Source organism: Ips typographus, linkage group LG4, assembly GCF_016097725.1.
Source record: "Ips typographus isolate SLU linkage group LG4, UJ_Ityp_2.0, whole genome shotgun sequence".
NCBI classification, from domain to species: domain Eukaryota; kingdom Metazoa; phylum Arthropoda; class Insecta; order Coleoptera; family Curculionidae; genus Ips; species Ips typographus.
In genome coordinates, this window is record NC_138425.1 from 2,778,927 (window position 1) to 2,806,647 (window position 27,721).

Genomic DNA, 27,721 nt, shown 5'->3' on the forward strand with positions numbered 1-27,721 from the left:
GGTTATGCTGGTTATGCTTAATAAACTGTAATTTTTTCATATACGCGAAAATAAAATTGGGAGACGAAGATTGTTGTATGGATGGGTGTACTGCTGTAAATGGTGCACACAGTGGTCACATAGAAAAATCATAACCAGCAACCATCACTATGTCACAAACGGTGACATAGTGACTGTGAATTTACTTTTTTGCTGTATTTTTGTAAAAGTGCATTTCACGGCCGCTAAACTGTACGTGGAGTAGAAAAAAAATCGTTGACAGAAATTAAAAATAAAATGTTTAAATGGTGGCAGAACCTGAGTTTTTCGACATAATTTGTTTATTTATGATTTCTGCTGTGTTAATCATACCACTCACTGGGCAGTCACATTTGACCAACTTAATGCACATTCGCTCCTCCTATACTCTATTTAAAAACTTGGAGGATCGATCTGAGAGCTATATGAAATTTTTGATTTTCCACAGTCCTCTCTCACGTTTGATTTTGTACGGATAATTATAAAATTTCTCTAATACTCACGCAAGCTAATAACACAAAAATTAACCTAATTTCATCAGTAGAGTCCATATTAAAAAGCACTAAAATCGTAAAAAAAAGCGCTTAAAGAGCAAAATTATTTTCCCCGATCTGTAAAAAAGGTTTAAAAAAAGAACAAAACTCTTTCAGAGATGCAAATTTTTCTCTAGGATTCTGTATTCGTTCAACCGTTGGCAATTGCCTACTTATCCGTTCTCTAAACTGTTAAAGAATGAACATATCCCTGTAGGAGTAGAAAAAACCTTTTTAAACTACTTGAGGAGTATTTGGAAGGTTTTTGGACAGAGCATATTAAAGGTGATGAAAAGGTTTAGAGGCATTTGGAAATTCTGAGACAGTTCTAAAATTTTTGGAAGCTTCTAGACTAGTTAAAGAGCATTTTTTGGAATCTTTTAAACTGTTCTAAAAGTTTTTGGAAGCTTCTAGATTTTTTAGACCACTTTAGGAGCATTGAAGGTTCTGGACTGCTTTTAAGACATTTGAAACCTTGTAGACGGTTCTAGATGCTTAAACTGTTCTAAAAGCATACTGAATCTTTTAGACTATCTTGAAATGTTTTGAGAGCTTCTAGACTGTTTTAAAAACATTTTGTAGTTTCTATAGTATTTTGACATCTTTTTTGACTACTTTATGAGCATTTGGAAGGTTTCTGAAAAGTTTAAAAAGCATTGAAGATTTTGGATTACTTTTAAAGCATTTGAAAACTTATGGCTGGTTCTAGAAACTTGTGGAAGCTTTTAAACTGCTTTAGAAGCATACGGAAGCTTTTAGACTGCCTTGAATTTTTTTGAGAGCTTTTAGACTAGTTGAAGATCATTTGGAAGCCTTTAGATTGTTTTAAAAGATTTTGGAAGGCTTTCGACTGTTTGAGAAGCATTTTGGAGTTTCTGTAGTGTTTTAAAACCTTTTTAGACTACTTTCTTGAAATCTTTTGAGAGCTTCTATAGATAAGTTGAAAAGCTTCTGAAAGAAAGAAGACGTGACGTGTTTTTGCGTAAATCGTTCACATTAGATGTTAAAGTTTGGTTGCTTTTATTATTAACAAAAAGCAAAATTTCTAGAAATCCGGACTATTAATAACATAACACAGTTACATTTACAAAACTCCCAGGTACTTCATACATAAAAATATGAAATATTATATTAACATAGTCTATTAAACAAGTTTTAGATACAGTTTGCTGAGTTATGTTGCAAATCTAGCTGGATATAAACATAGTACACTAATTCGACTTTCTGGATATTATTATGTCAAGCTTATAATAAATAGATTTTTAATAATGATTGCAAAAAATGTTTTTACCTTTATATTATTATCTTTTTAAAGTTTGTACATTTGGTAAACCACTTAATTGCGTGTAAGTGTATAATATTGTACAAAACTAACATATTTTTGGTAATTTGTTTTAAAGTAAATGCTTCAATAAAGAAATTTCTTAAATTACATGAAAAATATATAAAATTGAAAATAAATACTATACAAAAATTTAAGTACAAAAAATTCGTCTGGCGTCAGTGAAGGTCAGTCTCTTCCGTGGCTTCTTCCACGTGATATTGCACCTGTTGCACCTGGACCTGAGGTGAACTCGAACTAATTACTCGATTAGGATCTACCCCGGGGCCCATTATCGGTTGAAGTTGCGCCACACTGTAACCAAAAATATTACTAATTATTGCACAATGTTTGGCTTTTATACTCGTTTTGTATATATATTTTCTTTTCTGGTTTTGTGTATTGCAAATATCTCGAAAACTACTGATTTTATTTTTTTCAAAGTTTGCATATTGTTGTAGCAAATAAAAGCGCATGTTGTGATGGTAAAACGTGGTTTGCAAGTATACCAGGTTAGTCACAAAGTATTCCAACTTTACACCCTGTATATTAAGAGTACTCATAAAAACCAATTCAACGATTTACAGAATTACTACTTTTACAACTTATTTTCAGAGTCAAAAACAGTAATTTTATGTACTTGTACAAAAATTTGATTAATTTTAGGACACAGGAAAAATTGATAACACTTCAACATCATATTGACGTTATATCTATTATTATTACTCCTACCAATCTTATAGGTGGGTAAACCTTTCATAAAACACTAGTTTTGAATAATTAAATAGGCAAATAGGTATACATAGGAAGTTATTCTTGGATTTTTTTTATATCAGTAACTCAAATGAAGTTATAAAATCGTGTATCACTGAATTGGTCTTTATGAATACTGAAGTAATATACAGAGTGTTAAGTTTGAATTAAAAAAGTTGGTATCCTTTGTGACTGACCCTGTATACTTGCAAACCTCGTTTCACCTTCATGTTTACTATAACAATATGCAATCTTTAGGAAAAATAAAATCAGTAGTTTTCGAGATATTTGCAATATTCCAGACTTTTTGGACACCCTATATAATATCCCAGGACTCTTTTCAACAAGCAAGGCATGATGTTTCGTCTTGTGACACACTAATTTGAATGAAAATTAAGTGGATTTAGGTTTCGTTGGCTTTTGGTAGTAATGAATGTTGTTGCCAGGTTTATACAGTGTGTCAAATTTCACTACATGTTCTTTAGGTGAATTCGAGTCGAAAATGTCCTATAAACATGACACAACTATTAAATTTAAAAAAAAATCATATCTTGGTAAGGAAGCATTTGCGGATCCATGTTTGACTTAAATTTACCTAAAGAACACATAGTAAAATTTTTGTCCCTAACTTCGCGGGACACCCTGTATAGCTGATCAACTTTCCGAGTGGTTCTAGACATTTCTGGCATATTAGATAGCACTGTTGATTATAATAACACTGTTGTTAGGCAAAACCAGCAGAATGTCAAATATAGACTTTCCGCTTTGTTCCGCTTGACTTTTTGAGTTTTGCATAAATACAAACTTATCGAAATTTTGTTATTTGAAAATTTAAGCATCTGGAGCATTTCCAAAATTGTAAAAACTTGTATATATGAAAAGTTTTCCTTATTTTGTTGTATAGTTTTGTTTAGTACAATTTTCCCGATTAAAAGTATACCTAACCTGTGTAGATCAAAAATGTTTTTTATGAAAATCACACGTACTCACTTACTTGCCCATTTGACGATTGATGTGATCACTGGTCTGAATTTGTCTGTATTGGTATACGGTGGAATTTGTGATGTTGTGAGGCAGTTGGTACTGATCCATAGGCATCTCAGCATCATGCGCTATGTTTTGGTAATACAGTCCTTGATTGTTATCTGAAATAAAGCGCAAGTTAGACACAATTTTCGTTTAGTGCACTCTTTTGTCAACGGTCAACGTTTTCGGAGAATTTCCCATTTTTCGAGTCCAAAACTACTGGAAATCGGATATACTACTAAGTCTCAAAAAACTTTTTTATCATTCCTCATTTAACCTATTTATTCAGTAAACCTTTATGATTACCATCAACAATTCAAAACATATTGAAACCAATTTAGGACACACTGTATACATTGCATTCACCATTATTCCCAGAAACTTGTTGTATGTATTGTATATTGTACCACGTAGGTATGTGCAAAAAGGCTAATATTTTGTAGTATGAAGCAGAAAGGATGGAATAGTAATTTACATTACTAGGGTGGTTTATTAATTTGCCATACCACACGAGTAATGTACAGGGTCATTTACTGAGGATTGACCCCCTTTTTGGGCTTCCCTGTATTTAATTAAAAAACTGAAATACTCATTTGATGTACATAATTTAAAAAGTTGAATCAAAAAATACTGCCAAAATATTCTAAATTCAAATATTCAAAATAAAAATGCTACAGTCAATAATGGTGGTTTTTTCTAATGAATCACCAAAAATTCTGCAAATAATTTGATGACGAACATCTTGTATACGTATACATATGTACCGGGTGTCCCAATAAGCCGTACACACGGCTGTTTCTCGAAAACTATACATGGAATGGCTACGAAAAAATTTTTTATTTAGTAAATGTGGCCAAGGGAACATGCTGCAAATAATTTTCAGCTTTCTAAATCCACCGCTAGGGGGCGTTTCGATACCACTAAAATGAAAAATGTCCAAAAACTCTGAAAATTTAAATAGAAAGGTAAAAATCTCATAAAAGTAATCCCCTATTCTCTACGAAGAATTTTCCTATTTAACTGTTTTTCTATCTTTTCAAATAAAGTGGTAGGAGTAACCCAAAGTTTGCTTTGAAAGAAATGAAATATCTCGAAAACGGCTAATCGTAGAAACTCGTTTTTGCGGCATTTTAAAGAGCATTTTCTGTTCTGTAGAGTGTCCCAAAACAATGTTCCATTTAGTTTACTTATTCCATAAGCAATCAACGTCCTCTATCAAAAAGACCGACGTCATTCACGTGGCGTCCACTTATTTGTTTTGACGTTACCAAATTTTAACGTTCATAACAGAAACTACTACTACTACTTACTCTTTTTCCAAATATTTATTGTAAATTGCTTGAAAACATCAGTTGGAAAATGAAGATTTTATTGAAAATAGATTTTCTGTGAATAACTTAAAATAGAAGAAAGCTAGAAATTTGTGGCTGTCTGCTGAACTAAACCCAGATCATAAAAAAACATTTTGCAGCTTCTTACTTGTTAGATCTGCAATCTTTCCTAGTACAACAGAACATACCCAAGTTAATAAAAAATACTTGATTGAACATTATTAGGCAAGTGTTAATAACTTTGGAAATAATGCACTGGTTACAAAGAATGAATAATTTGCCTCCCGACTTTAGCCATCTACACTTACGTTATGGAATTGAAGAGTCTCTAATTACGTCACGAGGGATCGTGCCAAGCTCATTTTAACATTTTATTTAAGCCTTGTATAAAAATACTGGCGATTTAATATTGAAAAGCAAAGACTTAATAGCACATTGTAACGCATAAAAATGTATTAAGTTTATATTTTGAACCTTAAATTCCACTATGGTAGACGACTCCATTCTTTGTAAAAAGTGCCACCTGTCAGAAACAATTTTGTACAGTGCATGTAATAGAAAAAACCTGCTATTTTCAATGGTGGCAAACTCTACGACAAAAGGTTTCGATATCTCAATTTCCTTTAAGCAACTTTTGACTTTTTTTAAAGATGTTACTAGTAAACATAGCTTGTTTTTGCAAGTATTTTCAAAGTGCCATTGTATTTAAAGATAATATATGACCTTTATTATTTTAAAGTTGTTATTACGCTCTCTTGTGATCTGTTCAAATTTACTAGACATTCAAGCTTGATAAGTTTGCACATACGTCTGTACTCTGTAGCTTTCCTGTGAATAGCTTAGAGTAAAAATGAAATAGTTCTGCATCAAGCATCCAGCAAAAACAAATTTAAAAACGGAAGCGCAAATTAAATTAATCATTATTCTAAAATAATATAAACTCCAATCAATTAAACTTTATCAACGCATATAATCGATAGTACTAGTGCACTTTGAATATGTTGTTAATCGTAGTTCGAAGTAAAAGATTAATAAAAAAGGCTTTACATTCTTAAGTTTTATTGATTATTTTATATTATAAGCTTTCAAGGTTGCAATGCGACATGGCTTGAAATACAGCATAATCACATTTTATTGCTGTCGTACAGCGACAATATACCATGTTTTTCCACATTAACCGATATTTTCAGATCATTCTTATCTACCCTGCATTTAGCCGCTTTGTTGACTTAGCACTTATATTTTTATCTAGAAATGTGTAATCTTCGACAGACTTCAAATTTTCGACTGTTCAATTTGCACGTATACCATTCGTTATTAATAAAAATATAATTTATGTTGCTATTGATATTTTGAAACGGTTAAGTAAACTGAATTGCCAACTCACTCATTCTTTGTTGTATTCCTGACACACCTGCGCCATTATGTACCGAGGAATTGCTTTTTGGACGTCTTTTCCTTGTCTGGATTCCCTCCTTTTTCATACTAATTGGCCGGTTGACCTGAAATTTATGCGGATTATTATCCACGTCGCCATATCTGACAGACTTTTAAAAGCAACTTGTATCATCATCAACTTGCCACGAAAAACTGTCTAGTTAGTTTGGTAAGCTGTAATCTAAGATATGCCCAACGATACAGTATCTTCTTGTGATAATGCCATCGTATCAGTTTATCCATGGGGTTGATAATATTCAAAATTGCTATATCTTATTTAGAATAAAGGCGCCATAACAACGCAAAAATCTCTGGTAAATATAAGATATCCACTTTATCTGGTGTTACGTTGGTCCAGATATAAGTTACATTTAGTCTGGAGTTATCAATTCGTATTCTGATACAGAACAGGTAGCAGATACGCAAATGAATATGTATTATAGACAAAAACACGACTTTTTAAAGAATTTAGCAAACGAAAAGTGGCAACAAACACCATAAATGCGACATTTCTGGGAATTGTTGATAAAGGGATTAATAGCGTTACAACGAAAGATGGTTTGTGTTTAAAGTAAGGCAAGTAATCCTATAGGTCAGGTGACGTAAAAACTAGTGTAAATAAAGGAAAAGTACACATTTTTGAACTGGAACAGTAAAATTTGATTGTTATATTTTAAGGGTACTAAGTGTAAATAACCCATACAAAAATAACTGCAAATCTTAGTTTTTCAGTGTTTCAGGAGAAAATACACATTTTAAGTATAATATTATATTATTCTAATTATTTTAAGTCGACAAAAATTTTACTTTAGACAAAAGCTGTCAAATTTGATGACAAGAAATTGACCAGTTAAGATACCGAGACTTGCCGAATTTAGGTTAGTCTCAAAAATTTGGTCAGAACACGTTTTTTCGTTTACAAACCGAAAACTTAGGGTTGTCGACAAATTGTTTTGTGAGAGAACATATTAGGATTTACAGCTTTGCACAATAAACTTTAGTAAAATAGAACTTTCAATTTCTGTGAAGTAAATTTAATTTTTTTTAAATACTTATAATGCCCTTGGTATCTTAATTACTATTTACTTTTCGATAATCGATACCTCTTAAAAAACCCACTGTCTTATTTGAAAACAATAGCAGCTTAGAATAACGTATTTAGGTAAGTGCATGTGCGCCCAAAACACAATTTATACAACTATTGCGCAATACTTCTTTATTATAAAGAAATGTTAGTACTCACCCCGTGCAATTTATAGTATAAACCACAAGCGTTGCATACTGGTTCACCCTGATTGTTTCTTCTCCACAATGTCGTATTCAAAGTTTTACAGTTAGCACAAGCAACTCCATTTCGCCGGTTATTGTTCTGAAAACATCACTTTTATATTGTATTATATTATCAGAAATACTAGTTCAGACAGCATACAGTGCTAGTGAGGTTGAATGATTTTCGGATTAAACGTTTTGAGGGGGGAGGGGTTAACTAATCTAACTTTTCTTTCACATAGGTTTTGCTTGGTAGCTGCTATTCTGTAGTTATATTATTTAGTTAAACGAGTGAGTAAAGTAAAAGTAAAATATAAAATAGACCAATCACAAACAATTCTTTCCCTGCAACATAAAATAAACCAATCATAACTCATCTTGTATTTTTGATATTTGTGTCATTTTGACATAGGTGCCTTGATGAATCTCAAAATTAATATTTAGCAGGCAAAAGAGTTGTAAAGTTGAAGATAGAGTTGAGATTAAGCAACAAAATCGGAAAATATAATCAGGTGTGTCGAACAAAAATACGTTGTTGCCACTAACTTTAAACAGGTTGGTCAAAATTGATTGTGGGATACTTAAAAGATGGAAAGTACATACATACAAAATAAACGCCAAAAGTCATACAAACTATGGTTATAAAATTCCCCTTAGTGGAGCTAGCGATATGTTTCCCAAAAAAAAAACAGTTTTTTACTTTTAATTTGTAAAAAAAACTTATGAAATTTGGCACGATTTTGAAGGTAATTTAAAAATTCCTTAATTTTTTTAAAATAATCTGGATAGATAAGAATTTTTTTCATCATGCATTAGTGTATAAAAATGACGGTATTTGAAAAGCTATGCAAACTGAAAAAAAAATGTACAGACAAAGTCATCAAACATTTTGAGCGGCCTCCGTATCTCACCAGATTATTTTAAAAAATTTAAAGCATTCCCAAATGATCACTTAAAAATGATGAACATGTACTACTTTTCTTTCTTGAGGAATTAAAGTTAAAAAATTGGTTTTTGTGGCTCATCTTTAAGGTTTGCTAGCTCCGCTACGAGTCACCTTTGGACTACAGTTTATATGACACTGTCGAGTTTATATTTACTTTCCACCCTTGAATTGAATTATCCTACAATCAATTTGGATGTCACAAACATATTTTAGATATATTTCTGAATACAATTTTTATTTCAAACCTGTTGTCACAGAACAAATACATGTACAGCAAAAATGCCGAATAGAGTGAACAAGATGTCAATGTATTCTTAAACGGGCCATTACCACATTTAAGTCTCACAAATTCCCAGGAACCAATAGTACTTTTTAAGCGCTGCTCCAGCTTGGATAAACTATTCTCATTCGTCGTTCCTGGAAAGGCTGGTGGATTTTAGGGCCATAGCATTGACAGCAAAAATCTTCTGCAGTACGCTCTTTCCTAGCAGACCTAGCTTTGAGTAATCTTGAAGGAAAAACTTGTGGCGACTAAAATTGGATCAAGGCGCTGCTAATGCAAAGACCAATGACAGAGCAGCAAGGGGGAGATGTTCAGGTTATCGCCCTTGTCTTAAGAAAGGGGTTGCGTCCTCCCTTAGCTGTCCTTTAGTGGATCTATTGCCTATGCTCGTCCTGTGGGACGTTAATGTTCAGGCTTATGCTGAGAAGGAACCTTAAGGATATAATCTCCCATAAAAACAGAGCTTGTATAACATTTACCAGCAGGAGAAAACAGGAATTTCTCAAACTGCTTGCTCTTTATCTGGTGAAACAATACCATAAAACTTTCAAGAAACCAGAGTCCGTACAAGGAAAGTCTCGCTCAACAAGCAAAAGTTTTGTTATGGCGTTGGGGAAAGTTGTCAATACGAAAACAAGCCAAATGAAAATGACACCAACTTTCGAGTTGGAGTGTTTTTTTAATTTAATCCATGTCCAAGTTTAATGAAGAAAGAGATGAGGATAGTCACTTACCGACAATACCATACAACCTGTGACTTAGCGAAATATGGAGCATCGAGGTGAAAAGAACAGGAAGCAGGGCGTACAACATAATGGCGACCGTTTGGAACTTCTCTACGGATGTATCTTGTACTGCTTGGAGATGAATCTAAGAGATTAATTTCGGAATGAAACTAGGATGAATATTTAGACATTTAATCTATGGCTGATGGTTCATTTTAAGGAATTTATGAAGTGGTCTTCCAAGATAAAGACCGACAATCTCCTGCATCACACAGACAACCCAAAAAGCAATGGCACATGAGTACCTACCTACTCAAGCAAAGTATTTGCTTCTGTTTTTATTTAAACCTTGTGGAGTATTTGCTCCGCGTTTTTGAGTATAAACTCTATGCTGATTTTTATTCTTAAGACCCATTGTCTCGACCACAAAGACTATCCATTTTCTGAAATAACTGGAGACCCTGGATGAGCTATAATTATGTGTGAACCACAACATTCCCACAGTCGTAGTATAGAGCAGAATATGCCCACTGACTAAAACATAAACATCCTTTTTGGATTACTTTTCATCTAAATCAAAAGTAGAAGGTTTTGTCTACTTTACGATCGGAATATTCCTTAACAAAACCGATGTTCTATTTGCAAGAAAATAAAAATACTAAAACTTAATCAAAGTTGACACATTCTCAAATTAAAATTTTTACATCGGCCAAAAAAGCTTTTTTTTCTAAATTAAAGCCCTGGACTGAAAATAGCTTTGGAATTGTCAAAAATAAAATTAAGGGAAGACAACGCGTGATAAGAGATAAAAACAATTTGACTAGGTACAGTCACAATCAGTTCACTCCACAAAAAATAAATTGATCTATCGGTTATTTCAGGGAACCGCTACCTTCGCTTATCTATGATTCACTTAACTTATAATGAGTACTTAAGTGGAATTGTTTATCGTCCGTAAATATACTAAATAATAGAAAGTAATTTTTGGCATTCAGACATTAATTAAAAATCAGACAAAAATCTTGTCTTCGATAGAAAAGCGTTACCCCGGAAATATATTATAGAGGTCGTTGGTTCTAGTCCGACTAAATGCGGAACACTATTTTTAACTTATGTCCGAATGCCAAAAAATATTTCCTATTCTTTAATGGAAATATTGTAGTTAAACTGCGAGTAGATTAAATATTGTTGGTTTAAACATGTAAAAAACATCATTGGCACCGTTGTAATTTGTCGTATTTTTTAATAATGAAAAGGTTTCCACCCATCAATGTTCCATATTGCAAACAACATTTTCTGAGAAAAATTCTAGCAAGTAAAAAGTAACTCTAAAACGACTAAACTATGATACAATTTTTTAAAAGTACTTTTACTGAAATTCATTTACAACTACTCAACTCACTTATCAACAATTTTAAAAAATCACTATTGTTTGTTTTGTTCTCTTTAAAATGAATGCAAAAAAGTAAACAGCAAAATTGATAAGCACCTGAAGTATTTACGGTTTGTGAATTAAGCAATTTACTTTTGACTTAAACTTCTCCTTCAATAATAGCCCATGACACTTTTAGTTTAGTACCGTCAAGATTCGGAGAGCCAAATTCGTTTCGTTTCCTTATCAGCCAAAGTAAATACGACCCATTTACACCAGTTACACAAGTGATATCATCCTATATGAAACCGCGTTGAAATTTGTATGGTGTTAAGTGTATCAGTCAGGCCGTACGTCAACGATATCGGATATGATGTAACGTACCACTTTCTAAATGGACAGTGTTGCCTCTAAAATCATAAATAAAAAAATTCAAATTTCCATCATTTCAAGCTACTTTGAACCTAAAAAATAAAAATTCTAAATGGAAAACTGCAATTTTGGTGAATTTTCGTACAATTCTATCTGGACACTTGATTAAGCACTTGTTTGACGTTCAGCAACCTAATTTTAAAACTGAAATTTAATTGGAATTTGTCCTAATTTCTGTGATCTGTTAATTTTTGACTACCACTTGCATCACGTCTAGTAAGAGTAAACATTTAGAAAAACAACGTTCTCCAAAAAGAGCTGAGATAAGTTGAAATTTTGGTGAATTTTTCAAGCGGTTGTCTCAATTATCCTGACACACGGTATAGTCACGTCCATTAACTCCAAAATTGGAAAATAACACTGTCAGTTGACAATCACATGTCAGTACGATAAGGCTCTGGGGGCAAATGTATTCATTTCTGAAATCTACCCTCGGCAAAACTATTATACTTGGCGGGGGCGAAATTAGCAACACCCTGCAAATAATCCCTCAAAACACGCACCCCTCCCCAAAAAAACACGAACATCAACCCCACGAAGACTTACCGCCTGCGGTTTCTTGGTGGGCCTAATGGGCGGTCGGTTCACACCATTAATTTTGTTATAGAGACCGCACGCGTTGCACAGGTAGTGCCCCGTACCGTCTCTGCGCCAAAGGGGTGTGACGCTCGCCCCACAATTTACGCACTCTTTGACTAGTACCTCTGATGATGCTTGTCTTTGCACGGCCGAAACTGTGCTGCCATCTTCCAATGTCCCTGTTCCAGTCCAGGTGCTGTTTATGTAGTACTGGGACGTGCTGCTATCAGCTTGATGGACGCTCACGTTGCCGGGCACTGGATAACCTTGGTACGACACTGCGGTGGTTGAATTCCACGAGTCCGAGGTGGTGGTGGGAGTTATTTGATATGTTTGGCCGCTATGTGGGGTGGGCAAAGTGATTTGGTTTAGTTGTTGCTCGTAGTTATTCTGCAACAATGTTCTCTGAATTACTAATCTTTTGATTCGATGAGCTAAATTGTCCTAAAAAGACTTGATCTAGTATTTAGTTTTTTTAGAAATTTGAAGTAAAAGTTTTAAAATAGGTTGATCTTAATAGTTTTTTACTTTAGTGTCAACATGAAGCACCATCACATAAGCTTTGTTCGGCTTCATGATTCTGAACCGTTCAGAAACTGTTCCCGAACTTATTTGGTCTATCTGGATCTACGGGATAAGTATTAATCTATATACAAATTATTGTGCAAATGATCCAAACCCATATTACAAACAGTTCAAATCAATAACCCAAACAAAGCTATAGACAAATGAAACTGCAGAAGAACAATAAAAATACATACATACAAATTGACAATAACTGGAATAATAATCGCCATTTTGAAGAAGTCCATCGATATAAGAAACACTACTGATATGAAAGTTTTGAAAAGTCGGTAAAATAGTAAAGTCTAGTTGGAAATGCGGAGGTGCATGGTGTAGAATTCAGGATGTATCAATAAGAAAAAACGTGCAAATGTTTTATTGATCCTTGTTGGAGTACTGATGACCTGTGAAGCGGTTTAGGCCCACTAGGTCATCATCAGCACTCCAATCTGCCGAGGGAGAAACAATAAAAAGCTCAGAAAAGTCATTGCTAATGAAGAGGCAGAAAAATAGAAAGATATTCTACTCAATTGTCAGAACAAGGACTTCTACCCGGAGGCCACAACGCCAATAATCAGAAACCCTATGTCCAGGTTGACAGCAGAACAATATTGAGGCACAAAACTAAAAAAACAATAAGAAAATTGACCTGTAAAATTTTCCAATATTACCACGCATTAGGTCTCAAAAAGTTAAGCATATGCAAGCCGTTTTGCTCTAGGTATCTCATTCTAATTAGAAATTATGACACTGCAAAATTTGAAAATGTAATGGCTCAACAACAGTGAACTGGTATAGACAGAAAAAACATGATGTAAACATCCATTTGAATAGACAGAGAAAAAAGTAGAATAATAATAACGTTAGATATAAACAAAAATAAGGCACAGAGCAGAGGAGCAGCTTTGTCCCTATGTATGGACGAGTCAACAGAAATCAACAGTGATCCGATTAATTTTAATTAAATTTGTCTATTTATGTGAACTTTATTTTTTCACTACTTTTCAGTACAAAACTACAGTAACAAACTAACAAAAATCACCACTTTAAAACTTTGTAATAACGTCTCGGACTTACCTGATGATGATACCTAGATGAAGCCAAAATAGGGTCATTGCTGCGCACTAGAACGTTGCTATTAATATTAATTGGTGAATTTTCTCCGCTACTTCTATTGTCCAATTGATACTGCATAGTGTTGTATTGGCGTTGTTGAAGATACTGTGATCCATCAGCTGGATACTGCCCATTAGCGTACTGAGCAGTTTCCAGATTGGCATAATCAGCGGATGCATCAATGTTAGCAGTTTCAATTGTCACTGGAACGGTAGTACCTTCCGATGTAGGAATTTCCAATGTGTAAATTTGGGATTGTTGTCCATTAGAGGATGTCTCAAAAGTTTGTTGGTAACCTTCACCATCACCCTCTGTTGTCACAACGTAGTGTTCTAAATGATTTGAGGGATCCTGATTGATTATTTGGAACGAAGCTACCTCGTGGGAAACTGTGGGAGACAACTTTTCTTCTTCAGGAGAACTCAACTCTGAAGTATTTACGATTTCTTCATTCTGAATTTCTAGTGCTTCGTTCGATGTCTCAATTTTTCCCGCCGTTGTTAGAACATTCCTTCTAATTACTGTTGGGGGAGTCGATGTGCCGTCTTGTTCGACTTGTTCGGTGGCAACACTCATCACAGGAATATCCTCGTGTTGAGCGGACGTTTGATCTTCTGGTTTTACGATCTCTTGTTTAATATCATCTTGGGTTTTGTCTAGGTTTGCCGTTTCGGTTGAAATCTTTGCTTCTTGCGAAGAATCTTCAGAAACTTCTTCTTTAGGTTCCATTTTCTGGAAAAGAATACAGTAAACAGTGAAAAATATAATACCAATTTTGTATTAGGAGGAACAAAAAGTAATGTCGTTTATTGCATTTAGATTATTCATTTTTGAGGAGCTTTTATTTATAATCAATAATATTACCACCTTCATTTTCTTCAACCTTGGAAATAGTGTGCAAACTTTCAATTTCAATCAATCAAAACGTTCAATGTAAACAATTCGTTTCTGAGCAAAGTATAATATGAAGACTGTATTTTAAATGTTATGAAAGTGTTGAGAGGATAAATTAAAATCCGATAGTGCAACATCGGGCGAATAAGATGAATGAAGAAGTGAGACAGAAAACAGTAGGTACGTAACCTAAAACTATCCTATCCTCCTAAAAGTGAAAGAAGATAACTACTACTCTTATGGAATAAAACATATTTTATTACACCTTTGCTCATTCATTTTTAGTAGAAGAGTTCGGTGCCATCTCTGTTGATAGCACTAAGTTGCAATGTGATTAGCATTAGTAGCAAACTAAAACAAAGTTTTTTAAGTATAATACTCTTCTTAAATGGAGAAATTTTAATTCGGGACACCCTGTATAAAAGGTGCGATCACATTAGACCCGGTTATACCATCGGAAGGTGTATACTGGGAGATATTTGAACAGAGTTTCCGTTTCCCGCGCGTGTCTGATCATTACCGAAAAAACCGTAGTCCTTGAGCTATAGTGCAGTGTACTCATGTTTGCGTCAAAAGCGGATCATTTAAAATGGGTGGGGTTGTCCATGTCACGTTTGTCAAATATTCAGGTTTCCGTGAAACTGTATTCGTTTATTGCCGCCGACTGTCATTAGCGCTTAATGAGTAAACCTAGTATAAGAAAAATCAAAGTAAACTACGATGACGTCACAGCCAACCTAATCATATCCGAGATATCCGCTACTGCAAGTGACTTTTTCTTGAGGGAAGGCCTGTTTCAGAAGCTTATTGTTCCTTACAGTGCATGTGAAAAGTATGACATACTGTATTGTTGTGTATTTTTAATATAAATAATACTCTCTTGCAAAAGCGTAATCTCCAAAATAAATAAGCGTCACGAGGAAAATTTTTAAATGTCCTTTAGGAATTAAAAGTGCACTTCTAATCCCTGGGAGATTTAAAGTAAATTACGTAAATGTGACTTAACAGAGAACTGTTGAGCTATTATTTTCAACTGCCAGTGTAAACCGTGACATATGGCAAATTATCGTTCAATGGAAAAAGGTAAAAATCCAATATGGCGCTTGTAAGTTGATTATGGTAACTAAAAACCGAAACGTCGGATCTAAAATATGATATTGCCAAGTTGTAGAGGAAAGAAAGTGACAATGGTAAAATGTCATTAGTTTTCAGTTATGTCATCAAATAAATTAGTAAAAAAATAAAAACTAATTTCCAAATTTTCGGATATCTCCAGATGTACTAAAGCTTTTTAAATTTTTAAAGCGGATTTTTATTCAGTTTCAAGTTGCGCAACTTTGCCCCAATTTAAATTTTCTTGTATCTCTTCAAATAACCGAAATCCCCATGGTTAGACGACTCGAAAAACGGACAACCTGTATAATAGCTTTTGAAATATTTCCAATTACATAGTTTAATCAAGCAAATATTTTCTATTTACAACTATATTACCTACCTTTGTGACTATCACTTTGTGCTAGTGACTTCACTACCATTGTGGTGGCACTAAATTTGCTGTTTTTTGAAATTCAAAGATTTGTTTATTTCCGGATCCTGGGATAGTTTTACACTTACCTTTGCAAGTGTTTTGAATGAGTTTATGAATGTTGATTGAAGTTTTTCGAAATTTATTTGGTATTTTGGTGAATTTTTCAAGTTTAGAAATTTCTTTTAAAAATAAAATTAAATTTGTTTTTTTTTACAATACAAATTAATGTCTACAATAAACATATTTCTTGTTTGTCTATCTATAATTTAAATGTGCGCAAAACAAAGGAAATTATTTGTCTTTACCACCACCAACTCTCTCACACTGTTTAAACCCCACTTTTTTTTAAACCATGATAAAAAATTGCTATATGATGCATAAGTTTATTGTACCTCGAAAATCCGTAAGCAAATTGTGGCATGTAAAACGTAGTTTCATTTGGTACAGTTATATTATTTGAAAAAGGTTTACAAGTACTGAATATCCGTAGTAATACTTAAAACGCGTTTATTTAGTCAAGTTGTTTGCTTAGCCTCGGCAAACTTACAAATATAAGTCACATTTTGCCAGACACATGCGTAGAAGTGAGAATAATGTGTACATATTTCTTTGGTACTTGATAGATATTTACGAAAACTCAGTGTTGTGAATGTTAGCATTAGAAAATAGCTGTTTATGTAATCAGGAAACATCCAGCAATTTGAATAAGTAACACAATAAGATACTTTCGATACGTGTTTCATTCTTATTTTTTTAAAAAAGTATTTATAGTTATTTGACGCAAATAATAACCATCATTGAATGGAATATTTGCACAGAAAGTTTGGAGAATTTTAGAAACATAAAAACTTTCCAAACGTCTCCAAAAAACTTAAGTAATTTACTTTGAATCCGATATCACCTGATTAGCTTCGAATTTGCAAACAATGTCTGGGATTCACTGTGGTTATATAGATTATCTTATTTTATCTTTTAAGCTTATATGCACTGTTTAGAACAGATAATGAAGGATGTACACAAGATAGAGTTATATTATAATACACGATAAAAAAAAATAAATATGATATATTTACATTTTTAGGCATTATCTATACACATTCAATCAAGAAGGCTTTGGGATTTCATTGCTTTAAGATACATGTGAATTTACCACAATTAATTAGTAACTCACCGAGCTACTCTTATATTATTATCTTGTTATACATTTCTCATTTTATCTTATAATTTTATGCACACTTACAGAGTTACATTTGCTATTTTAGGCAAGTGCAGATAAGCTCACACCTCTTTCCATCACTTGCTTGACGTCACTTAAAATGGGTAAAATGTTGACTGTACCAAACAACGCATCTAATCTTCCTGTTTCTTTGATTGTCGCAATCTAATCTAGTTTATTCACGATCTTTTTGGATCTATCCTATTCATGTAATTTTTCTTTGTCAACCGTCAAGTCAAACATCTTTTAGTTAAATCTGCAACTGGCCATCAGAAATCCATGTAACAGACAAAGAAACATTGCAAATTAATGCGCGAGACAAAGATGGAAGACAAGTCAAAAAACTTAGTTTGTCATGAATTGTGCCGCGGCGTTGTCACGTTGTCACCAGTTTTTCTAAACTCGTCGAATATAGACTTCTACCTAATTAATCATGCTAATGGAACATTCCTAATTTTTTGACAGATAAAAATTAAAACATTAGGGAGCTGTTGCAAACGCGCAACTAGAATGCTATACAGCTAAAAAGCAAATATTTCTTCATTTTATTTAAAAATAAATGCAGTAACCAAACAGTAAACATCCTTTTATCGAAATAATTTTGATTGGTCTAATAGTCCAATAATAAAATTATGTAACTGTGTGTAACTAATCCATTTGAAGCGTTCAAATCTGGCAACGCTGCCGCAAAATTATAGCCTACTAGATATCCTATTGCGTTTTATGTCTTTGTTTCTCTGTCAGTTACACGGTTTTCCTATGGCCAGTTTTGGATTTTCCACACCTTTGTTTTTCTGTTGCGACTTTCACCCTGTATATCTTCGAAAATGTTTGTTTTTTGGGTAGTAAATAATGGCATGACATGCTGAAACAAATTCTTTAATAACATACACGGTGTCTCATTAAAAATAAACAAAAAAATAAGCACTTTTTGACGCACAGACAACCAGTTTGATGTAATTTTCTGTTGAAACTTTCATCCTGTATAACTCGGAATTTATAGGTACTCTTTAAATCAGTACATGGTAAATTGTAAAGCAGACTATGACAACTGAGTCAAATGACGTAATAAGATTTATACAGAGTGTCCCGGTTAAAACGCACAGACAACGAAAAGAACTCTTCTCATTATTTATTCATACAAAAAAACTAATGGATTCTTGTGGAACTTTCTGGAGAATGTCCATTGGCCTAGATTGGAAACAGGCACATACGATATTATGATATTAAGATGGATTTTTAAACACTCAGACAAACTATTGATTTAACAACATAAAGACGTAATGGTACAACGAGTTTAGTAAGGATAGGTTGAACATAATGATCTAAATTCTAAAGAGACCACAACAGATTTCGATTTTATAGTTTTGTAAGTAGACTTTATCATATTTAATTTATCCTTAGAAAGTTACTTTTTGTTACTTGCCAACATATCATAAAAAATTGTCATATAATCTTCAAAAATATGATGATGGCTAAGGAAGGAGACTTTATACGAATTTATTGAGATATTTGTATGTAGCAGCTTTTTCAGTTTTACCTGAGAATTCGTCTACTTACATATACTATTGTTTATAAATTGGGACTTCGACGTGTTTATCTGCAATCAAGCCATATTTGCGGATTGTTGACATCTTTCCAGCATTTGCGTGGCTTCGTCACTATTGTCTGATATTAAGACAAACAATATCATGAATGTTGTTTTTTCCAGTTATTTTGACTCTCAGAACAATGAGACTAAGCTACATTGTTGTGATTTTTATGAATAGATGGTAAAAATGAGAAAAAAATTAGTGTAGATAATTTTGTTTGTCTGGGAGGGAGGTTTTTATTTTGCTGACTGTGATTTTAAGAAGATCGTCAGATCCAGTTTATTTAAATTTTCTTTATTTGTCTGCAACTGAAAGAATATCTTCTCTGTTAGTTTTTGTTGAAGTGCAACACCAGAACCGCTTCAAAACCGTCAAATTAATTTAATCTTAATGCAAGTATTGTTTTCGTTGCCAATTATGTTGGCACGAATTCTAAATTTTAATTAAGATTGACATATTGTTTACATAAAAAATTATGTTGAAATCTTCCCATATTTGTAAGAAGCAGGCCATAAAATGAGTTCACAGTATGCCATCCTCGTTAAATTAACAGTAGAGATTAGCATCAATCTTGACGTTAACCGTAAATGTTACGATTACTGTTCAACTGACATTTTATCCTTTGAGAATTTACAGAAAATACTACTAATATTTTCATTTAAATACATATTATAAAGTACTTATTATTTTATATAGGTGGTAAAATTTCATATTGACAATTATTGTTATCTAATCATGGATTAGTGAGTAAATACTGAAAACAGGTGCTTGTTAGTTTTTAGTCATCTTTCGTAAAAATTCCAACAATTTATAATTAATGTGATTTCACATTTTACAAAAATAAGGAAAGCGTTAAATATTGACACTCTCCAATTGAAAATCCATCCTCAGTGTATAGGGCTTCGTATAAAAATAAACTGCTAAAAAAAAATTACTTATTTACTTATTATACATATTTTCTAATGTGATTTTTTATTGTACTTTTGCACATCAAAATGTATGGTATACCTGTCTCTCTCTAAATCTCTAACAGTTCCTTCATAGAAAGGGGCGAGATATCGACTGATTACAATATGACCTATAACCATCAGTCGATCACTCATCAAATTGGAAAATCGGTAATTTTGTTAATAAGGAGATAAGATTAGAGTTGGTTAAGAAAACAGAGGCGACTATAATCTTAAGAAAGCAATTCGAAATCAAAACAAAAAGAAAATATATTATTTTTAATCAGAGCAAAGATCCTATCTTAGAATCCTCTTCCTGGAAATTTAAAAAACCATCATAACCTATAGTAGGGCCAGAAATAATAGCTTTGTTTGGGTTATTGATTCTGAACTGTTTCGAATATAGGCTTGGACCATTTGCAGCATGATAATTTGTACATAGTTCTATAAATCAGTACACAGCAATCCCATTCATGCAGATGGCCCAAGTCAGTTCGAAAACAGTTCCTGAATGGTTCAGGATTAAAAAGCTATTAAATTACTTGTTCGAGCAAATTATTCAAAAAATATTGCTTGATTTTTAAACAAAATTCCGTAGTAATGTCGCTCATTGTATGTATATAATCTATGCAGTGTTTGTGTACTATTACTGATCATGGAGTACCTAAATTACCGATTTAATACATATTGATACCCAACAAGTCGAAAATGACAAATTTGGAACATAATAACAGTGATGTATTTTTTTCTACTAACAACAATCATCTTCTATTCAAATTACAATATGTACAATATTGAAATTGGTGGAAATTAGCAACGTCATGACTGCAATAACTTAAATTTGATATTTTTGGAGTTGTTACACTGTTGATTTGAGTTGAAGTATTGATACCACACCACACCACCAAAGTATATGGCCCAGCCAGTTCCAAAATATGTAGCAAACAACAAAAGAATTAGCGGAACAGTTTATGTATGTATACCAATAATAAAATACGTTTTTCTACAAACGCATTAAAAATTCAACTTTCAACATGCTAGTGAACTATTAAAAATAGCGTGTTAGACATCCGTGTTAAAAGTAATTTACTTTTAATTTATTTAAAATTTTAAAAGCAAACAATTAATTAAATACTTTTTCGAATCATTGTCGGGACTTTTTTGGTAGTATGTCCAACCTTTCTTGCAGCTTCATCAATTTGTTCCATGGCACTTTTTTCATACATTTGTGCGACAAAGTTGTTATTAACACGTATTAAAGACAGGATGACAGCGTTCGTAACGAAGAGGGCAACAATGGTCGTTATGGAATTATTGGCAAATAGAACTGGTTTGACTGTTTGCAGAAAAATAATATTCAAATATAAATAATTATTGAAATTTTTAATGCGTTTTTAGAAAAAATATTGTATGGTATTCGTGTTAAAAGTGCATTTTTAACAAAAAGTACAACTAGCTATTCTTGGGTACACCCATACGGTTGCTTCAGCAGAATACTGACGTAACTGCAAAGAGTGCAACAATTTTTCAGGTAAAACCAAATAAAGAAACTGGAATTTCATTTGTTGTCCCTAAAACTGAAACACAGTTTTTTTTTTGTAAATTTTGATGAGAAGTGGTATTACACTTTTTTTATTATTTTACCATATTATATGCTAAACCGTTTGAAGATTAATGATAAGCTTAATTCAATTGTTGTAAACTTCATTTACAAACTAATTCTACACATAAATATTATTTAGATGTGAGGTTTCAATACCTAAAGACCTAAACCAAGTTCAAAGTTATTTGCAGTTTATAAAACCAAAACTTAAAAAATAATTAAAAACTCTATTCATTTTTAAATCTTCTACTGTAGCGGTGAGTACACGTAAAAATTATAACTTTTGAGAACGCATTAGTAAAATTAGGATAAAACATGTTTTCAATATAATAAAAAAATAGTGTGGTTATCTCTGAAATTAAACAAAATTTGACAACTATCCTAACCTAATTTAACCGACTGTGTAACTTTTGCATAACAACTGGACTACCCTGTAGAAGCATCAATAAATCGCGACTAAATGGTATTAAAAATATTGACAAAGCTAGTTTTTTGCTTAAAAACAGTGAGTCCCAACCTTTTTCAAAATAAACAAAGCGGTTTTATGTTGTTACATATTCTAAAACTGCATTTTTTAACATTGAAAAAGACTCACCCAGTATAAATTGATTTTGGCAATTCTCATTATTAGACCTACTGCATCTTTAATTCCAGTGCTGGCTTTTGTATAAAAATGAAGCGAATAATTATTAACTTGACAACGTTGCAGTATTTCCAAAAAATGTCAGCAAACTGTACCATAAAATTTTATATTGCAAAACAAAATATATACAGTACTGCTCTTGTATTTAATAACTGTTATTTGAAACAAATTGTTAAAACATTTATTGGATTTTCCTTAATGATAACCCACCATTTTAGTAGCAGTTGACTAAATGCATTTTTACTTAAAGTTGATGTAAAAATTTAATAAAATTAAATCAAACCTTAAAACTTACCTGGTTCTATCCTGTGATATATTTAAACAAAACCGGGTAAATAAGGCCACCGGAAGAGAAATACGTATAGGATGTCTGTAACCGCCAGCAGTATCGTAACTGCGTTACCATTTACTCGAGTTTTGAGTTTACCGGTTAATTTGTCTCAGGTGAATAATACGTACGTAATTCAGCGCCATCTGCAGCTGATATAAATAATCTTGCAACACAAAATGGCGGTCGATTTACGACTAGCACATCAATATTGCACGTAAATCACAAACTGCCGTATTTGCTAATGAAATAATGGAAAGTCTTTTTACAAATATTTTTTTTTTTATTTTGATATTATCTATATCTAACCTTAACCTTATAGTATCTCGGTAAGTGTAATAAAGTTTTTATCAAAATATTGTCAACATTCTAATCTAGCATGCATATATTCAACTACCTACCCCATAGGAAGTTGTTTGAGTTTTTAATCAGTGTCGGTTCAGTTTTCTAGTATAACCGCACAGATTTTATCTATCTTAACAGTTAATTTGGTGATTCTTCGGCTAATTTCAAGTTTTAAGTGAGTGTAAAGTGCAAAAGTTTCTTCTCTATCAAAGTTGATTGTTTCAACAAGATGAATTGCAATACTTTTTATATGAGTGATTGATATAACTACAAAATAACTATTTACTTCCGTTCAAGTAACGTCGCATCGATATTTGCTACAGTTTCAAGACGATTCTTCCTAACTTCAATAATTTCGCTTAAATTTTTCATAAATTTACTAGTTAAAGTGGATTGTTGGTATGATCTGGTTAATTTTAAGTTAGATTTACTTTGTTATTTGCCTAAACAAGTCAAAGCGGTACTTTTTAGTACCAAAATTGCTAAATCGCCTTATCTTTTGTTTGACATTGCATACGCACCCGCTTGGTTCAGCTGTTTACACAACCTACACCTCATACGATCGAGACTCTTCTGTTAACAATTTTTTAATATATTTTTCATGATATAATATGGTTGCCATATAGTCTGTTCTGTTAAATTGAATATAGCTATCTCCGCTTATTATCAGAGTTGTTTTCAGAACCTAATCATTCGAAGATATAGTAATCTTTAGCCAACAAAAGTTTTCATGATATGATTAGTCAGTAGAATGTAGCACTCTGAAGAGACTGATGTGTATGTCGTTCACCGTACATAAAAAAGAATCTTACCAGTTGAGGTTCTGGATCATCTTCTTTGTTCGTTGGCACTGAATCCATGTTGTCCTCTAGAGTGGCCGCCATGTTGATTTGGAAAATAAACCGACTTTAGTAACTTCCTAGACACACCTGAATATAATGCCAGATACGCAGACCTGTTATCGTTACTTGATTATAATTGATAAATCGATTGATTGATACGGGCGGCCATGTTTATATGCTGTTTGCACAAATCCAGTGAAGGAGAATTTACTTGAAAATAAAAAAAAATCAGTGTCGGTACATTGTTTTTTGTGATGTGTGAAAAAAATTGTGCTGCTTCTAAAGGTATTATTAAAGGTACTTTAGATTGTATAATTTTATGCACAAAGTTATTCAGTAAGCTTTAGCTAGCAGCATTTAGCAACATTTAAGATCGATATTTCAATCCTTTTATAAACTTTTTCCAAATTTATTTAATTTTAAAAACTGACCATAGGGAAACCGTGTAACGGACAAAGAAACAGACAATAATTGCATACGCGAGACAAAGACAGAAATCCACTAAAAGTATCTCTCAAATGTCTTTCTAAATTCGTCGACTAAATTACTTACTTTTACTTACAAAATTAATTTTGTAGTTGGAACATTGCTAGTCCAATTTTGATAATCTGTTTGCGATAGTTCGGCTTCTGTGTACATTTGATTAAAAGTTAGAATAAAACTATTTGTTCTTCCTTTAGTAGTCAAATTGTCTGTACTTTGCGACAGCTCTCTAGTATTTTTAACCTGTCAAATAGAAAGGCCTAACAACCTCATAATTAAACACAATAAACAAACTGGAACAATTACATAAAATATATTATCTACCGATCTATTGGAAAGTTTTGGCAAAACAACAAAAAAGTGCACTAATTACAAAAAAATTAAAAAGACTCTAAAAACTTAAATGTTTATACAAAAGTTGTAGAATTGGTTCTAAAGATTTGAACGCAACTGACTTGAGTTATTCAGGATGTCCCAAAAAAGTCTGACAGACCAAACTTATGTTTTTCCAAACTCCCTGTATATTATTCAACTGTTGAATAGTCGAGACGATTTTAACGATATACTATGGTTTGTTGGATTTATCTGTAATACTTCCCAAAAAACTGAAATAAAAAAGAATATTAACAGACGAATCAACATATTCCATCGCAAAAATGCCTTAGTAAATACCTAATTACTCCCGTCTTTACTGACAAAAAAATTATTATAAAAAAATAGTTATTAATAGCCTCGTTAATAACTAAACACTTGATTTGCTTTTTCTCATTTTTTTCACAACAGTAGTACAGATAAATCCAGCCAACCATATAACGTTGAAATCCACAGTTCCACTTAAAAAAAACAAAAGTTTGGTCTGTCACACTTTTTTGGAACATCCTGTATAATTCAAGTAAGTTGCGTTCAAATCTTTAGAACAAATTCTACAACTTTTGTTAGAACATTTTTTAGCCCTTTACTGAGGGGCCGTCTATAATGAGACACCCTGTAACTTAAGTCTAACCAACCTAAGGCCGGTACTTTTACCTCCGAATAAATTTATTCTTAAGATAATTTCTATAGAAATGACGGAATTGACCAATAGCAGCGTCTGATTTCACGGTTTCCATAGATATTATCCTTAGAATAAAGTTATTCTGAACTGAAAGTACTGGACTTTAGTGTAACTAACTTAATACTTTTTAACACTTAAGTTTAACTAACTTAGAATATGGTCCTGTAGCCTATGTTGATTAACCACTTTTTTATTATATTGACTATACAAATATCAATCATTTATTACACTGTGTAACAACTAGAATATTCTGAAATTAGATTGTGAGTTAAGAACCCCATTCATGTTCAGTTTCATAAGTTGAGTTTAATAAAACTGCGGGTTATTATTATGTTCCTGTTTTATATCTGGCTGTTAATGACAATCTAAAGTTTAAACTTCAACTGACTGGATATCGGTCAATGAAACTCCTGTTTGATAGTTTAGGAGGAGTTTACGACAAAAATTGTCATTTTTACAGTTTAGTGTAAATTAATTTGTATACAAATTGAATTCTAAACTTTTCCATTCTTTATCGATGGAGTCGTATTACCTTGATTTTGAACGGGTTTGGTGCTATTTGTGATGTTGATTAGTGAAGCCGAAAGCACGTGCTTTGTCGTATCTCAAGTAATAATGTTAATAACGCCATTATTGCGTTAGAAGACATTTCGCCACATGAAAGGATGATGATGTATTGTATTTTACCTACGACCTCAGTGTAAATAGCTAATTACACATAGTTTTCCGTTACGTAATACCCCCTAGGCACAGTTGTTGTTTGCTATTGGCTATACCTATATTATAAAGCTGTAAAAAAACGTACAGCTGTAAAAAAAGCGCATAAAAATATTGTATTCTCTATCCTAGGATGCTCTTGACTTATTAAGTTAGGTTAGGTTAGGTTACCACCTTTCGTTAGTTTTTGCTGCATTTTCTTATATATTTTCTTGAATTTTGTCCAGCTTTTGCCATTTTCACTGACTGACAGGATTATCGGGGGCAATACCATAAGAGCTCAGATTTAGCCGGATAATTTTTGTGCTTGTCTTAGAACACTTTCTTTTTGGTGTAACAGCACGAGACCTGTTGTAACTAAATCACGAGAGCGTAGCTCGAGTGATTTTTCCAAACAGGTCGAGTTTTGTACCATAAAGAAAGTATGAGAAGACAAGCGGAAAAATTATCCTGTTCAAAATCTGAGCTCGAATGGTATTTGATAAGACAATTCCATGAATATAATCAACAATATAATAAGACTGCGACTGCCTTGTACTGGCAGAAATAAATTTTTTTGGTTCTTTTGATTTTCTGCAGTAGAACTCTATCCGAAGCGAGCCATAACCAAAACAATACGAACAAACATCAAAATTGACAGTGCCAGCAAAAACCTCAAGGTGAGACATTGCAACAATAGAAGTGTAGTGAAAATCCGTGGAAACGATGAAATCAACAGCAAAATTTATCCGATTTTTTTATCCGCTAGCAAACTCTCTTCCTTCCTTATTAGCCGATAGCAAAACGTGTTTTGATGACGTATATATGGCATTTTTTGTACATGAGTGGAATTGTCGGGGGTAATTGCACGAGTGCATAAAAATTACCGATAATTTTTGCATGAAAACTTGTTATCTCTTAACTGTACGAGTTTATTTTCATATTTTTTTGGCGAAAGAAATAAGGATAATAAATAAATATATAACCAAAAATAAATAATAAATAACCCATAAGGATCCTTCTGTATAGCCACATCTCGAAGGCTTCGAGCTTCTTTTGTGTAGCTTCGGTCAATGTCCAGGATTCCATGCCATAGTACAATATGGAGAACACATAGCAGCGCAGCAGTTTTACTTTGATACCTAATTTGAGGTTATATATGTATATATACATCTCTTGCTTTTTCTATTCTACATCTCTACATCTCTCTTTTGTGAGTGGTCCCACTTTTCGTTTATTAAGGTTCCCAGGTAGACAAGTTTGGATACCCGTTCTATTGGTATATTTTTAATAAATAGTTGGCAATTTTCTTTCTTTTCTTTACTTATGACCATAAATTTCGTTTTGTTGATGTTCATTTATAGTCTTTCACTTACTTCATTTACATTGTTCATTAGCTGTTGTAAACCTTCTATACTATCTGCAACTATGACGGTAGCATCTGCATATCGGATATTATTCAGCAGTTCACCGTTTACAAGAATTCCATTATCATCGTTTTCCAGAGCCTCTCTAAATATCTTTTTTGAATACAGATTGAATATCAGAGGGGAGATGATACACCCTTGTCATACGCCCCGCAGAATGTTAACTGCCTCTGTTGTTTCATCTCCAGCGTTGATTTTTATGGTGGCTGTCTGGTTCCAGTACAGGTTTTGTATAATTCTGAGGTCTTTATCATCCATTCTACACTTACGAATTATTATTTAATTATTTTCCACGGATGCAAAACATAATTGAACTTGGAAACCGGGAATAAGTTCACTACAAATTTCTCCATTTAAGTCCCAATACTAACTTGGGCCACACTATCGGTTACCTCCTAAACCACGCCAAATAATAAAC

The 27,721-nt window shown here is 32.8% G+C and overlaps 1 protein-coding gene across 5 annotated transcripts; it reads right to left on the reverse strand.

The window, feature by feature from the left end:
• Window positions 1-1,677: 1,677 nt before the first annotated feature.
• On the reverse strand, window positions 1,678-23,752 carry LOC145727866 (uncharacterized). Of its 5 annotated transcripts, none has more exons than XM_081977711.1 (7): window positions 23,614-23,752; window positions 13,667-14,437; window positions 12,149-12,415; window positions 7,663-7,788; window positions 6,370-6,484; window positions 3,620-3,770; window positions 1,678-2,187 (listed from the first exon to the last, which is right to left on the reverse strand). In XM_081977711.1, the coding sequence occupies exons 1-7, from the start codon at window positions 23,683-23,685 to the stop codon at window positions 2,052-2,054; spliced, it is 1,638 nt and encodes a 545-aa protein (XP_081833837.1). In that variant the 5' UTR covers window positions 23,686-23,752; the 3' UTR covers window positions 1,678-2,051. The 5 variants fall into 5 exon arrangements, with proteins under 5 accessions (XP_081833837.1, XP_081833833.1, XP_081833834.1 ...); XM_081977707.1 differs by having other exon boundaries at window positions 11,993-12,415; XM_081977708.1 differs by lacking the exon at window positions 23,614-23,752 and adding an exon at window positions 22,424-22,581 and having other exon boundaries at window positions 11,993-12,415.
• Between the last annotated feature and the right edge of the window lie 3,969 nt (window positions 23,753-27,721).

Coding starts and splice junctions, on each gene's coding strand:
- LOC145727866 (XM_081977707.1), bottom strand. CDS start 23,685: ATGGCGGCCACTCTAGAGGACAACATGGATTCAGTGCCAACGAACAAA. Junction 12,416..13,666: donor CATCTAGGTATCATCATCAG/GTAAGTCCGAGA, acceptor ACATTGTTGCAG/AATAACTACGAGCAACAACT. Junction 6,485..7,662: donor TATACTATAAATTGCACGGG/GTGAGTACTAAC, acceptor CATAAATTTCAG/GTCAACCGGCCAATTAGTAT.